The sequence below is a fragment of the Martes martes genome, assembly GCF_963455335.1.
Source record: "Martes martes genome assembly, chromosome: 2".
Classification (NCBI taxonomy): Eukaryota; Metazoa; Chordata; class Mammalia; order Carnivora; family Mustelidae; genus Martes; species Martes martes.
Window position 1 is genome coordinate 145,968,978 of NC_137889.1, and position 12,940 is coordinate 145,981,917.

General features: G+C 40.3%; 1 protein-coding gene across 1 annotated transcript in view; it reads right to left on the bottom strand.

Annotated features, from left to right (window-relative positions):
- CLNK (cytokine dependent hematopoietic cell linker) overlaps window positions 1–12,940 on the bottom strand; it is a gene marked incomplete at both ends in the record, with an annotated part of 149,739 nt that overhangs the window by 15,972 nt on the left and 120,827 nt on the right. The window contains 4 exons of the mRNA XM_080796353.1: window positions 551–684; window positions 7,857–7,897; window positions 9,678–9,759; window positions 11,616–11,634. Of these exons, the coding sequence (XP_080652479.1) occupies window positions 551–684; window positions 7,857–7,897; window positions 9,678–9,759; window positions 11,616–11,634 (276 nt within the window). The remainder of the gene's footprint in view (window positions 1–550; window positions 685–7,856; window positions 7,898–9,677; window positions 9,760–11,615; window positions 11,635–12,940) is intronic.

A 12,940-nucleotide genomic window follows, 5' to 3' on the forward strand; every position in this document is an offset into this window, starting at 1 on the left:
CAACATGATCCAAGAAGATAATAGGGATGGTGGATATTTTAGAAAGAGAGCAGGAAATAGATGAAGGACAAACAAGAATACATCTGTTATGAATTAGCACCTCTCCTTGCTCTATGTTTCCTCTGGGGCAGGGACAATATCCTCTAGCACATTATGTGGCATAAAATAAGTGCTCAATAAATTGTTGGACTGTCCAAATGCAATCAGTATATGACAGGTGGCTCTTTTATGGGCAAAAGTATTGCAATATATAAATCCTTGTTAGTCCTGAACAGCTAGTGAATATAAAACACAGGCTTTGATATCTCTATTTTTTTTATTAACTAAAGCCACTTGAAGAATCTGAGAATGTGCAAATTAAAGACTGGTTAGAAGAGCAATATAAAATATAACAAAACACTGTAAAAATATTAAAAATCAGTAATATGTAGCCAGAAGGGGAATAAAATAAAGCCAACCACGATGATCTCCATGTAGGCGTGGTTCAGTAAAGCTCTCTGTTGATGCTAAGTTCATCTAGAAAGACACTGAAGAGAAGTATTTGTTTTACCTTTTCATCAGACCTCGTGGGGAAAGGTGTTCTCCAGTTTGTGTTTTTATAGTGCAGTGAATTTTCCGGAGGGCTCAGGTGGGCTGGAGACTGACATCTCTGAGGAGGATGAAACTGCATGCTTTCTTTATGATCTGGGGAAAAGGAAATTCACATATAAGTATGATTTTGTTACTGTGTCAGATTTCCTCCCTCCAGCATCACTCCTGCCTGTGCCTGGGGTAGACTTCTTGGTCTATACTACTGTCATCTCATTCTGGACAGCAATCTCCTCTGGATTGTTCTCTTGTTTCAGCTTTTGCCCCTTCCTCTCTAGGGCATCTGAAGTAATCATAACAAAATGTAGTTCTGACTTTGCTATTCCACCTGGTAAAAATCCTTCCATGATTTCCTTTACACCAGAAAGAAAATCCAAATTGTTTTACTTCTGTCCATAAGGCCTGGAATAATCTTATCTATCTATCCATCCATCCATCCATCCATCCCACATTGTCCACTCTGTTCTGGTCATAGTGACCTCTGTTCGGTTTCTTCAACAAGCCAAATTGTTTCTCAACTCAGAAAATGCTATTTTTTTAACTTGAAAGAATAACTTTTTGTTTTAGTGGAATATCACTTTTTTAACCTAAAAGAATGATAATCCATAAATAATGGTTATTCAGACTTGGGCAGTTGGCAGATATTTTATTAAAAATGAACAAAGTAAGCCTGTCACTTTATGGAAAAGAACTGGCAGTATTTGTTGCCAATTATAAAATTAGATTCTTCTAGTGCAAATTGGAATTTGGAAAAACTTGTATCTACCATCATTACATAACAGCACAATTTTCTGATGAGACTTGTGGTGTTATTTGCAAATGTAATTTAAAAAAATATTATAAAATGTGTTAACTTTGGAAAGATCTGCTCAGGTCTGTGAATCATATTCCAAGTGACCAATGCATGATGTTACAAAATCATGCCTGGTGAGAACATTCTTTAAAAGAGCAAGATAGACCAATGGACTTTAAAGTAACAGAATACAAAAAGTTCACTGAAAAGGTTTAGTGTTCACATGGAACCTAAATTTTAAGATACTACCATTTGTCAAGTTTTAACATGGTGTTTTCTCCTTATATTCAATGAAAATAGCATAATTCCACTGCATGTCATTCTCATAAACACTAGTAAAGGATGAAATCAAGTCCACAAGGAAGGAGTGAAGTGTTAGGAGAAATACTAAGCAAAGATATTAGTGAATATATTAGTAATTTCTTTTTTTTTTTTTTTTTTTGACAGAGAGAGAGAGAGAGATCACAAGTAGGCAGAGAGGCAGGCGGGGGGTGGGGGGGAAGCAGGCTACCTGCTGAGCAGAGAGCCCGATGCGGGGCTCGATCCCAGGACCCTGGGATCATGACCTGAGCCGAAGGCAGAGGCTTTAACCCACTGAGCCACCCAGGTGCCCCAATATGTTAGTAATTTTAAGCAAGGATTAACTGTATAAAAATCATAAAGCTTTGAGAGTATGAAAACAATATCAAAGTAGAATACTGGACAGTAATAACATAACATGGAAGAAAGGTGATTAGTATGAAAGCAGAATTATAAGCTATATAGTATTAATTCAGTCTAAAAATAAAATTAAAATTATAGTTCTAGTTAGTAGCTGAATAAGAACTTCGAAAGAGTGGGATACTTTTGACAGTACACTTTGAAACATAATACTAATAGCAAATATTTACATGCCAGTTACAGTAGCATTTAGGTTATATATATATATTTTTTAAAGATTTTATTTATTTATCTGACAGAGAGATCAAGAGAGCACTAGCAGGGGGGACAATGGGGAGAGAGGGAGAAGCAGACTCCCCGCTTGAGCAGGGAGCCAGATGCGGGGCTTGATCCCAGGACCATGGGATCATGACCTGAGCCGAAGGCAGATGCCTTACCATCTAGCCACCCAGGTGCCCCTAGGTTATATGTTTTTATTCTGCTTCTTGTCATCAAAAAGCTGAATTTTTCTCTAAGTTTCCTAAGAAGAATTGAGTACTCCTGAAACATTTTAAATTCTATTTTAATGGTTCCAAGGATTGTGGCTTTTAACATGGAGGCTAAGAATGTTTGTTAGAGGGAATTATGTGTACCAAAATGTTTGTTGAAAAACGTTTGATTCCTTCAAGTTTAAATCACATTCATCATAGTAAGTTAATTTCACCCACCAATTTATGACCTTAAAAATAGGAATTATGCTAAAGACCTCTCTGATTTTCAAATTTTATAAGTAAAGGAACTTAATTTTCAGACAGTGCAGAATCCATACCATCAGATTTAGGGCATTCTGAGTTTCTTGTATTGCTTGGGAAGAGGATATGAACCTCAGATTTTAAAAATTCAAACACGATTTTATTTAAAATGTTAAAGGTCATGAATGAGTGAATAGATTGGAACATAAAACTTCCAAGGGGCAGAAAGAAAGGGGAATTAGGAGATGAGCCCACTATCTGGCAGTTTAAGCTAAGCATTTAAAAATTAGGTACAGACTAGTTAAAAAATTCCAGTTATGCTTAAATATAGTGACACCGAAATATAATGACAAAGTGGTCACTAATGGGAGGATGGAGACTATATACTAGACAAATCCTAAACAAGAAAAAGCTAAAAGAGCTCTTGTAGTATTTCTGAAAATACTTTAAAAACTTTATTTTAAATTAGAGTGAAACAGTACATAGAGACTTATTACTGAAATGGCCATCGCTATCTTTTCAACATGGATCAAAACTGTTAGAGTGTACTTCAGAAAAGAAAATAACCATTATCGGCATTGTCTATCACTTGGTTTGTGTAGTTTACATAATAGTGTTCAGTGATTATGAATTTTTCATTATATTGTGGCAACTGATTTACTAGATTTTAACTCTGAGTGCCTTGCTTCAATATTTAAAAAGTACAACTTGAAAAAGAGCATTTAGAAACATCTATATGCATTTGTAGTCTATGCAGAGAATGATTTAAATGGAACAAAACAACAAACAGAACAACTTTCCTGTACTGTTTTCCTTTGAAAGCCCTTTGGCTCTTTGTTTAATGAGTGAATGAAATTCTGAGCATATAATCCATTGCAAATATTTAACTGATTTTGTTCTAGAATAATGGCAGCTAATCTTTGGAAATTATATATATATATACATATATACACATAATATTGTAACATTAAATATATATTATACATACACATATTTATATGTATACAGATACACATATATACATATATAAATATACTTACATATACATATATATATATATTTTTTTTTACATAAGACTGCAGTTTGGTTTTATAACCCCATGAAATAAGACTCTCTTACTTAGAGGACAGTAGAAGAATATTGTGGGGAGGACAGTGTGTGGGTGGGCAATAAAATTTGAGGTAGGGTAGCCTAATAAAAAAGGCATGGGTTGTTGAATCGTATTGATATCAGTAATTACTAACATTTCAAAACTCTTCTGTATATAAAGCTGTTAGTGTGGTGTTTGACTGTACTATTGCTAAAGAAACACCGCTGCTTCTGTTGTTACTATTATAAAAGAAGCACAGTTTCTTTTATAAGAAAAGTTTTAGACTTTTCTTCTGTAAGTTATAGAAAAGTGTTTTATTTTAAGCAGGTATCCATACATATTTATTGGCAAATTTTAATTTACTCTTACATGCAATTTTTTTTAAGATTTTTTATTTACTTATTGGACAGAGAGAGAGAGAGAGATCACAAGTAGGCAGAGCAGCAGGCAGAGAGAGAGGGGAAAGCAGGCTCCCTCCTGAGCAGAGAGACTGATGTGGGGCTTGATCCCAGGACCCTGAGATCATGACCTGAGCCGAAGGCAGAGGCTTAACCCACTGAGCCACCCAGGTGCCCCACTTACATGCAATTTAAAAAGCAATTTTATAAGGTAAGAGCCATATTTTTTAAAGAATATTTATAAAATGCTGATAGAGAAATAAAATGTCAGAAAACAAAAATTTTGAACAAAAAGAAGACAGATCCCCTACAATCCCAAGCTTAGAGATTAATGTTAGAATTTTGTAGTAGAGCCAAACCTTTCTGGACCATCTTCCAATATATCAAAATAATTTGTTTTTGGTCCTGATACCCATTCACTTAGGCTCTGTGATGCAGTAGTGAAACATGTCTTTGGTTGTAGTCAGTTTCTAACAGCAGCTCTTAAGACCTTTGGAATTTCCTAAGTAATAAGAATGATACAGGTTCTTTAATATGTATAACAAACCTCTTGCAACCATACCTGAGTTTATGTTAATAAGGTGACTTTCCAAAAGTGCCTAAGGATGGGGGCTGGTTGACAGGTAAACCGGCCATGTGACTGAAAGGTTGGAAATTTTAGTCCTACCCCCTTGACCTAGGGAAGGGGAAAGGGGCTGGAAGTTGAATCAGTCACCAATGGCCAATGATTTCATCAATCGTGCCTCTGAAATGAAACTTCTCCAAACCTCAGAGTATGGGGTTCAGAGAGCTTCTGGGTTGGTGAACCAGAACTCTTCCATGTGCCGTCATTCAGCACCCCAAAATCCATGAGGACAGAAGCCCCTTTGTTCAGAACCTTGTCCTATGCATCCCTACCATCTGGCTGTGGCTGAATTGTATTCTTTTATAATAAATGGTAATCCAGCAAGAAAAATGTTTCTGTGAGTTCTGTGAGCCACTCTGGCAAATTAACTGAATCTAGGGAGAGGTTCACTGGAACCTTGGACCTATAGCTGGTTGATCAGAAGCCCAGGTGACAACCTGGGCATATGATTGACATCTGACATGGGCTGGTGGGGGTGCAATCTTGTGGGATTGAACCCTTAACTTGTGGGATCTAAGGGACTCCCTGTAGTGTCAGAATAGAGTTGAACTACAGGTCACCCAGCTGGTGTTGAGAATTTCCTGGTGGTGTGGAACCCCCAGCCCCACTTTGGAATTGTTGGGCACAGAATTCCCAGACTCCTAATAGCTTAGCTTGAATTCATTAATCAGGGAATTGAGCCAAGTCTGTTTATCAAGTAGTTGCTGAACTATCAAGAAAAAGCATTTCCCAAATTCCTTTCTCATTTGTAGAATAAGGATGATAATATACTCATTGACAGAGGCATAGATTCCACTCTTCTACACGAAGAGTGTTGCCTCCTTCGGCTCAGGCATTGAAATTAAAACCAGTAAGCTTTAGAGAGTCTGCTAGACTGAAAACTGAGTGCTGAGATTGTGTGGTTTTCTATGCATCTAGTTTCTGCCAAGTCCTGGTGCCCGAGCAATGAATTCTTACTCAGTAGAATGAACACCTGCTCAGTAAGCCAACGGGGGAGCGGTTAAGCACTGGTTAGCTGAAGGGCGGGGCTGCCTCTGTTCTGTATTCTTAGGACCCACCCAGCCCAATTCTGCATAAAACCATGTGCTTTGTGGATGCTTGATGAGTGAAAGAGGAATGAATCCGTGGTGTTTGAAGGCTCTGGAAACATTTCCCCCCATCCATCCTGGGCTACTTCCTTCATCAGCTGTTTTAGGACACGGATGGAGGACAGTCTGTAAGACCTCAGAACAGATGATTTACTCCCAGTTTGGGGATGCTTGACTGGACTCCTGTCTGTGAAGGCCATCCGCTTCACTAACACTGCTGTTCCAATCTTCAGTTGCTCCTTATTTTTCACTTGTGCATGGTTTTGTCTTTCAAATTAAGACTTTGGAATTCTCTCTAAGCTGATTCTGGTTTCCTTGTAGCATATTCTCACAGCCCCTGCTCAGCCCCTAGATTTGCCCCCAGATGCTGCAAGTCCTCCTGTCTTCATACACCTAGTCTGGCCTCCAGGACTACCGCTTCTGCCATTTGATTCTTAGGGATTGGGCCCATCCTGTTAATCACAGTTTTTCCTTTTGACTGTCTTCCTTTAAAAAAGGAAATCCTCTCTTGGAAAACTTTTTTTTTAATTAAAGATTTTATTTATTTATTTGAGAGAGAGTTAGCAAAAGACAGTATGAGATGGGGAAGGGGAAGGGCCAGAGGGAGGAGCAGACTCCTCACTGAGCAGGGAACCTGATGCAGGACTTGATCCTGGGGCTCTGGGATCATGACTGGAGCCAAAGACAGTCGCTTCAATGACTGAGCCACCGAGGCACCCCTCTTAAGCAACTCTTATTAGCAATGTGGCACACATCAGGGGAAATAAACTTTCCAGATTGGTTTTACAATCTAAGACCTAGATAATATAGGGCAGGGGAGGGATAAGGACAAGATGGAGGTGAGGCAGGAAACTCTTGGGTCTTATGGGTCAGCTGGGCTGGGAATCCCTGGAGGAGGAAGGATATTTATTAAAATGTGTCAGTTGTATACTATGTGTCACATATCTGTGTGTGTGTGTGTGTGTGTGTGTATAATCCTGTGAGTTAATATTATTATTTGGATTTTACGGATGGAGGGAAGGTGTGGATCCAAGAATGAACTTGCTCAAGATGGCCCTGTTGCAGGGAAGGAGGCAGCACTAGGACTCAGGTCAGTAGAACCTCAGTCATTCCACTCTATCCCATGGGGTCTGCTTCCTGCAGCTCTCAGCCCTCTTCTGGCTCAACAGAAAGAGATTGTAGGATTAGACCTGAACACAGAATCTCCATAGCTATGGGGTGAGGAAAGAAATGCAAAAATATGATAGATTTGTTTGAACAATATAATACTAATAATATCAAGACCCACCACCAATAGGAATATGACACTATTTTATATGCTACAGTAGACAACTCTGCAGACAGGTATCCTATGTTCATCTTTATCATCAATTAGTAAGAGGAATCAATTTGATTTTCTTTGTTTGATAGACTTAAGATAAGTCTATTTTACATCCAAAGGATTGGCAGAACTTAAAGTTTGTCAAGAACAACTGTTGGAGATGATGGGGAACGAGGAGGACTCATAAGCTGTTGGTGAACTAGCATGTCTGGAAGACACATCTAGTATAATCGAAGAGAGGCACAGCCTCCAACCCAGAAATTTCACTCTCAGAGAAGTAGTTACCATGTTGTGTATGTGGGAAGACTTCTACATTATTGTTCATAATGTCATTATGTTCATAAGAAGAAAACTCTGGAAGCTACCTAAGTGATCATATTGAATTACGGACATACATTGTGATATTAACATAATGGAATACTATCTATCAATGAAAATAATCTAGTTATACCTACATGCATCAAATGACGCTGAAGCTCGCAAAACTAAGTCACAGCACAGGGATGTCATAGTGTGATGGCTTACCTGTTTGTTTTATAATTCTTACATAAGGTGCTCTTACCTCTGTTTTGCACACTGTGGTTCCTGGTCACGAATGGTGAGCTAAAGGAAATGTTAGAGTTGACAGAATGTTGGTATTTCCCATGGTAGGTAAAATTCCACTCAAAGGCAAGGTCAGTCATAATGACCTAAGTCCCATTTACCAAGCACTTTCTATTTCACTGGCTGTGCTACAAGGGTTTGTTTTGTAAGGCAGTAGGCAGCTATTTCTTTCTCCCTTTTCTCTTTCTTCTTCTTTCTCCCTTTTCTCCCTTCTTCTTTCTTCAGCTGTTTCTTTCTCCCTTTTCTCTTTCTTCCATATATGGAAGCACATATTCTTTGCTTTTGGAAGCCATGAATTCAGACTTGCCTCGTAACTACGGTCACCATAGATAGGTGGCGGGTTGGGGCTGATATTTTCTAGAAATTGTTTACCAGTTGAAGGAGAGTGAGCCATAGCAAGCAAGAGGAGCACAGAACTTATCTTGTTCCTTCTTGAAATGTGAGCTAAGTGAGAAAACTATGGATTATTATGAGGAAATCCATAAGAGAAAGAGGATTATAAAATATTGTATAAAAGACAATTGAAACAACAATAAGCAAGTGAGGGAAGGGGAGATAACGGGGAATAGAGATCATGCCCTTGATGCGCAGGCCTGACCCGTGGCAGTGAGAGCTGACATTTTTCAGGAACTTGCAGTAGGCCTGGATCTGCTCTCAGTGTCTACTGTAGGACAAACAACGTTGCCCAAGGATGTGGTTTGCTAGTGATGAGGATGGGCAGTCTGATTCTGGTGGGTCTCTCCTGACCATGGCTCTGTTCTACCATAGACAAGGTATACTCCCTATAAGTATTTATTGAGTAAATAAAATATAGCATCTTAACTGTGGGCAGGACACCAGGGAAAGTCATCTTAGAGCATTTTCAGAATTAAGCCACGATTGGCAGCATGGGCTACTATTTGGGATTCGAAGTTGAACTTGACTTCAGTGGTAAGGAACTCCATCTCTCTGGACCTCATTTATTCCTTCCAGAGTGTGGGTTAGAACTATCTCTTAAATTCAGTGTGGCTTTAAGTTGGGGTCTGATGCCTGAAGAGGGGTTTGCCAAGCAGGGAGAGGGCCCTGAGAGGAAATATGGAGGGAGGTGGTATAGACAGAGGAATAGCGTGTGCAAATGTCCTGCATTAAGTGACAACAGGGGCTGACACAGTGGAAAAGTGGCATGATCTGAGCTTGGAGCTGCTGATCAGCCAGGGGTCATGGGGACCTTAGAAGCACTAATTTTGGAGGTCCTGGATTTTGTTGTAAGGAAGCCAGCACTGATTTATAGTGACCTTGGTCAGTGAATCACTGGTCGGAGCCTTTGCTTCCTCGAATCTTCAGTTGGGAGAGTAGTTGTCACAATAACCTGATCAGGCAAATGTTAAATTAGAGAATGGCATTTTCAATCTCCAACCATCTATAAAGTTTTGTTCAAAAGTAGCTGTCAGTTTGCAGGTGGTAACCTATAAGTTACCAACTGAGAATAACTAGAAATGGCCAATTTTTCTCCCAGAATGATTTGCATCCATTCCAGTTAATCCTGTCTAGTTCATAACCAAGCCTTCAGATCTTCCAAACTTCTCTAACAAGCAATCGCTAGTAAATTGCAGGAAGAACAATGCCATCAGCTTCCCTAACAACTGTGAGTCACACATTTCCCTTGGGCCTCATCACTGGGCTTCATTATCAAAGACCAAAGACTTCCCATTCCTCAGGAAGCCTTGGTGCGTCATTATCCAGGACAACACATGGCCTGATCCCCAGGCTACCACCCAACAAGGCATTCCTGTCTCCTTACCTGGCAGTGGCAAGAGGAATCTCTGGAGGGCTTTGATTTCGTGACGGGTGAATTGATTCAGGTTTCATCTGATAATGAGGAACTGCATAAAGGAGTCGCATAATGGTCAGTTTGTAAAAAGAAAATGATTGGGGACCTAATGGAACTTCCATAATTTCATCTGAGTGATCTCTGATTAGGACTGGGTTGTTGGTGATCAGCAGAAACTGTAGCCTATGTATTCTACAACTCCCCTGGCTCCTGTGGGTGGCTTTTCCCTGAGGCTATAAAAACCACTTTGAATTGTGAATATTCGATAGGATCAAGAGTCCTGAATCTGGAATTCATCATTGAGGTTCCAGAAACACAGAATATCACATTGGAAGGTATTTGTTCTCGGAAGGGCTTGGCGTGGAAGTGAACCGAAGTTGAATTCTGCATTCAAGTGAGAACTTACGTAGGAACATAAATAAAACAGGGAAACTTGAGAACTGCTCTGGGCAGGGGCTTGCAGTGCTGGCCCATGCCCTCCTGAAGTCTTGCATCTCTTCAGCAACAGGGCTAGAGAGCTCCCAGAGTTCTGACGTAGACTAGCTGTGCCTGCCTGCTTGCCAGCAGGCATATATTTTCTCAAAATTTCCCCTTTGATCTTTAAGTTTTCAAAAGATCTGCCAACTGTATGAACTGGAGTTATTTAGTAATTACATATGCCTTGGATGTGACCACTATTTATTTTCTTTTCATCATGAATAGATTTTAATCTGCCATCCAAATCACCAAGGGATATAATCATACTATGATATGAAATGCGATAAAACACTCTCCCTGTAGCTGTCCTTAGTGGTGAAGCTAAGGAAGCGTATCGACCTTGACATGTCTTAATTCTGGTTCTTGCTCTGTGCTCTTTCTCTGTCCAAGGTGGGTCACAGACTGGACACCTCTGATTGAAGGGCTGTGAATACTTGAAATGTAATTGGGGTTGATGCCTGGTCCACTAGTCACCTATCCCGTAAAATCATTTCATGTCATCAGCAGCCACCCAGAGCCTCTGTCCCTTGTGTGCTGATCAATGTGACATCACTGCACTGATAATCTTAGAAGTCCAAGGAGACAGCATCTGAACATTTTAGTGAGGATGTTGAGCTTTGGTATGGAAAAGGCACAGTTTCCTTTAGGTCTTAAAATTTTTTAGAATTGCCAACCGACCCCCACTTCTCCATCAGGGACCCCTGAGAATCTACAAACCCAGGTTAGGCCCACTGAAGCCTAACTCCCAAGAAGAGCAGACTGGAGACCCACAGAGGCAACACAACATGGCCAAAACCACCGAGTGAGTCGGTAGCAGCCTCTGAAATCCGAACCAGTCTTGCTTTGTGGGACTATGCTGCCTGTGTTCACTCTTTGGGCCATGGCTCAGGCCCTTGGCTTTGACATAACTGATCATCATAAGTGAATGGTGAATGGTATTTCAAAGGTAGGCACGGACATACTGTTGCTTAGCATGCCAACTACTGAATGAGTGTTGGATTGCATTGCACAACAACACCAATGATGTGTGCACACATATATGTGTGTGTGCACAATCAGAGGAGGGTATGCATATGTGTGCATAGGTTCCATCAAAGCCAGAGAGACCAAGAGCTTCCCTGGAGCAGTGGGCCAGCCACGTCTTTCTAAAGTGGCAGGGGCAGACCGTGTGCCTCCTTCTTGTCAGGTGCCTGCGGCAGAAGAAAGACCTCCAGCTCGGTCCCGATTTTAATCACCTTGTTTCAACCAGAGGGCTCTGAGTAGACTAGGAGGTCCCGGGCCCATCTGGATCACGTCATCGTGCATACATGCAGGTGCTCCTCGATCCCAGGCCCTGGAACAATCCTTTCTAAAAATGACTAATGCTATAAATCTGGAAATGGAACTCAACCTAATGGTATCAGGGTATGAAAACAAATATAAACCGCTTACCTCGATCTGTCCCAAGGACCTGCATTGAATTAACAACAAAAGATAATAATGTTGAGTGAGTCTTGGTGATAGAGAATTTTACATTAAACCTGTGTTTTGGAGCAATTGGTTAGTAGAATTTGGGCAACATTTTTGTTAGTATAGATTTTTTAAAGCCTACAAATGATTCTCCAAAAGACTAAGCAAAAATAAAAATGTTATACTCTCTGTGTGATGCAACAGGCAAATATGCAATCTGCTGATGAAGTTAAAGTTACTTTGACTCTTCTGAGAACACGTGAACCATAGCCATCAAGAAACCTTAGGATTGCTCCTATTTTCATCCCAATAATTCCATTGAGGAGACTTTTTTCCCTAAGAAAATTTTTGGACCAATATTTGGACCCATTTCCATGCACAAAGACATCCAGTACATCATTCCTTATAGTGTCAAACCCTAGAAATGATCTATGCGCCCATCTAAGTGAGAACTGTTAAGTCAGCTTTGGTGCTATACTGATTTATCAGAATTATAAATGCATGGCAAGTATTTATGTAGAGTATGGGATAGGATTATGCTCCAATTATGTCTCAATGTTACATGAAAAGTTTAGGCTACAAACTGGACTTATGATGTATTTACAATGCAGGAGTGTATGTGGGGGTGTGTGTGCGCGCGGGGGGGGGGTGTGTACTGACCCTTGGAGCCCAGGTCTCCTGAGTCACATTGTCTTCCCAGACAAGAAACCTTCAGCAACAAACAGCTCAGAGAGGCATTGAACCTCTTGACTGAAGCTTGGCAACAGGCAAGCCCCTTTGTTTTGAAAGTCTCGGTGTCCCCTTGGGTTCTGGCAAGAGGCCATACATTTCATCATGGACAGCAAATCAGGCAAATCTATAGGCTAAGTAAAAAGGGTAATGGATCCGTTCTAATGAGTGGTTTGAGAATGTCCCCACTGAGTCTTGTGTGGGACTTTGGACATGGCAGTTCCAAGTCCCCAGTCAGAGGCTGCTGTGGAGACAGTCTTGTTGAAGACAAATCTCAGGATTGTTGAAGGAGTTGGGGGAGCAGAGCTGGAAAAACGGCTGAAAAGCTATCCTTCTAGGACAGCAGGTGTTTTCTTTAATTGAGACCCAGCCCACTTTGTGCTTGAGGGCTCTGAATTTAAAATGGAATGCAATTAGAAAAGTGGGGTAAAATCTCTCATTTATCTACTTTACCTTTTTTTTTTGTTGTTGTTGTTGTTAGAAAATAAACATTCAAGTTAAATAGAAATGCCTCCTTTATTATGTCCCTCCCTCCATTCCCATCCCTCTCTCTTTCCCTCCTCCTCCTCCTTCTCCTC